The following is a 1497-nucleotide window of genomic DNA, read 5'->3' on the forward strand; positions in this document are numbered from 1 at the left end:
ACACTCATCGAGAACAATATACTGGCCTCATACGGCTTCGGGCTCCTCTCCAGTTGGGTCTATCTCCGTTTCTACCAGCGGCACAGTAGAGGCCGTGGAGACATGTCTGACCACTTTGCCTTCGCCACTTTCTTCCCCGAGATCCTGCAGCCCATGGTGAGTGTCGTAGCCAACCTGGTGCACGGCATCCTGGTGAAGGTGAAGGTCTGCCGCAAGACGGTCAAACGCTACGACGTGGGTGCCCCGTCGTCCATCACTATCAGCTTGCCAGGGACGGACCCACAGGATGCCGAGAGGAGAAGGTACCACTTGTACTGCTTCCATGGGGATCGTGTCTATGGGCAGCAAAGGTTAGGTTTAAAATCCAAATGAGGAGGGGTGGGAAGAGATATGAGTGCAGAGTGTGCTAAGGGAGGGACCTTCTCCTGGGGGTCTTGTGGGCAGGGAGCGTTTTGAGGAGCCAGTGAGACATTTTCCTGCTCTTCCAAATGCAGAGCAGCAGGGGAGGAGCAGGGAGGTCCTGGGGAAGGTGCGGGTGGGGTTCAGGGTCCCTGCAGGAGGAAGGGGAACAGCAGCTGCCTGGGGAGATGTCAGGCCTCCTGCTCAGGGCAGCCCCACACCCGTCACCCTGGCTTGGGTAAAGGCAGTGAGTCAGCCCAGTGCCCCAGCCCTCCCGCATGCCCGGCACTGACCTTCCCAACTCCCAGCAGGAAGGTTTGGGCAAGGCGTTGACATCCTGCTTTCCCCTGCCCTGTTTTACTTATTTCTTCCCCTGTTCCTGGAGTGGCCCACTGGCTGCCTAACAGCCTCTCAGTGCACCATGTGGCACAAAAAACTCTGTATATGTGATCTAGGAGTTCAAGCAGGTTTCTCTGGGGCAGTCTCAGGCATTCCAGGTCATCTGCAGCATGACTGAATCCAGCCTCCCCTGCCCGGAAAAAGCTGGGGATGGGCTCGCATTGTGCCCCATGGGGCAGAGCTCTTAAGCCCTGCCCTACACCCATCAGACCTGAGCTTAACCCGCCCATCTGCCCTTGTCCTGCAGGCAGCTGGCCCTGAAGGCCCTGAACGAGCGGCTCAAGCGCGTGGAGGACCAGTCAGCCTGGCCTAGCATGGAGGACGATGAGGAGGAAGCAGCGGCAAAGGCTGATAGCTCACTGTTGCCCGACCCCAGTGTGGCTGGGAAGGGCACCAGCCAGGAGTCCAACCTCATCACCTTCCAGGATGCCCCATCTCAGCAGTGACAAGCCGACACGCTGCCCCCCTTCCCCACCCCATCTCCATCGGAGAGCTGCTAACCCCCTTGGTGTGTCCCTCCCACAGCTGGGACACTTGGTGTGGAGCGGGGACTCCTCCCACAGCAGAGGCAGGGGGCTACCTCATTCCAGTGCTTCATTGCCAGCACCAGGTACCCAGGACGATGCTGCTGCCACCACCACGAGGATGGGGGTTCCTGGAGCTGCTCCCTTCGGCGCAAGGCAGGCCGTGTACATCAGC

The 1497-nt window shown here is 59.7% G+C and overlaps 1 protein-coding gene across 1 annotated transcript; it reads left to right on the plus strand.

The window, feature by feature from the left end:
• Positions 1 to 3: 3 nt before the first annotated feature.
• On the plus strand, positions 4 to 1244 carry TMEM115 (transmembrane protein 115; the record flags this gene model as incomplete). Its single annotated transcript, XM_009874446.1, has 2 exons — positions 4 to 302; positions 1046 to 1244. Coding segments are annotated over 2 exons (498 nt in total), but the record flags the coding sequence as incomplete, so codon positions are not given.
• Positions 1245 to 1497: the final 253 nt, after the last annotated feature.

The sequence above is a fragment of the Apaloderma vittatum genome, unplaced genomic scaffold (assembly GCF_000703405.1).
Source record: "Apaloderma vittatum isolate BGI_N311 unplaced genomic scaffold, ASM70340v1 scaffold26848, whole genome shotgun sequence".
NCBI classification, from domain to species: domain Eukaryota; kingdom Metazoa; phylum Chordata; class Aves; order Trogoniformes; family Trogonidae; genus Apaloderma; species Apaloderma vittatum.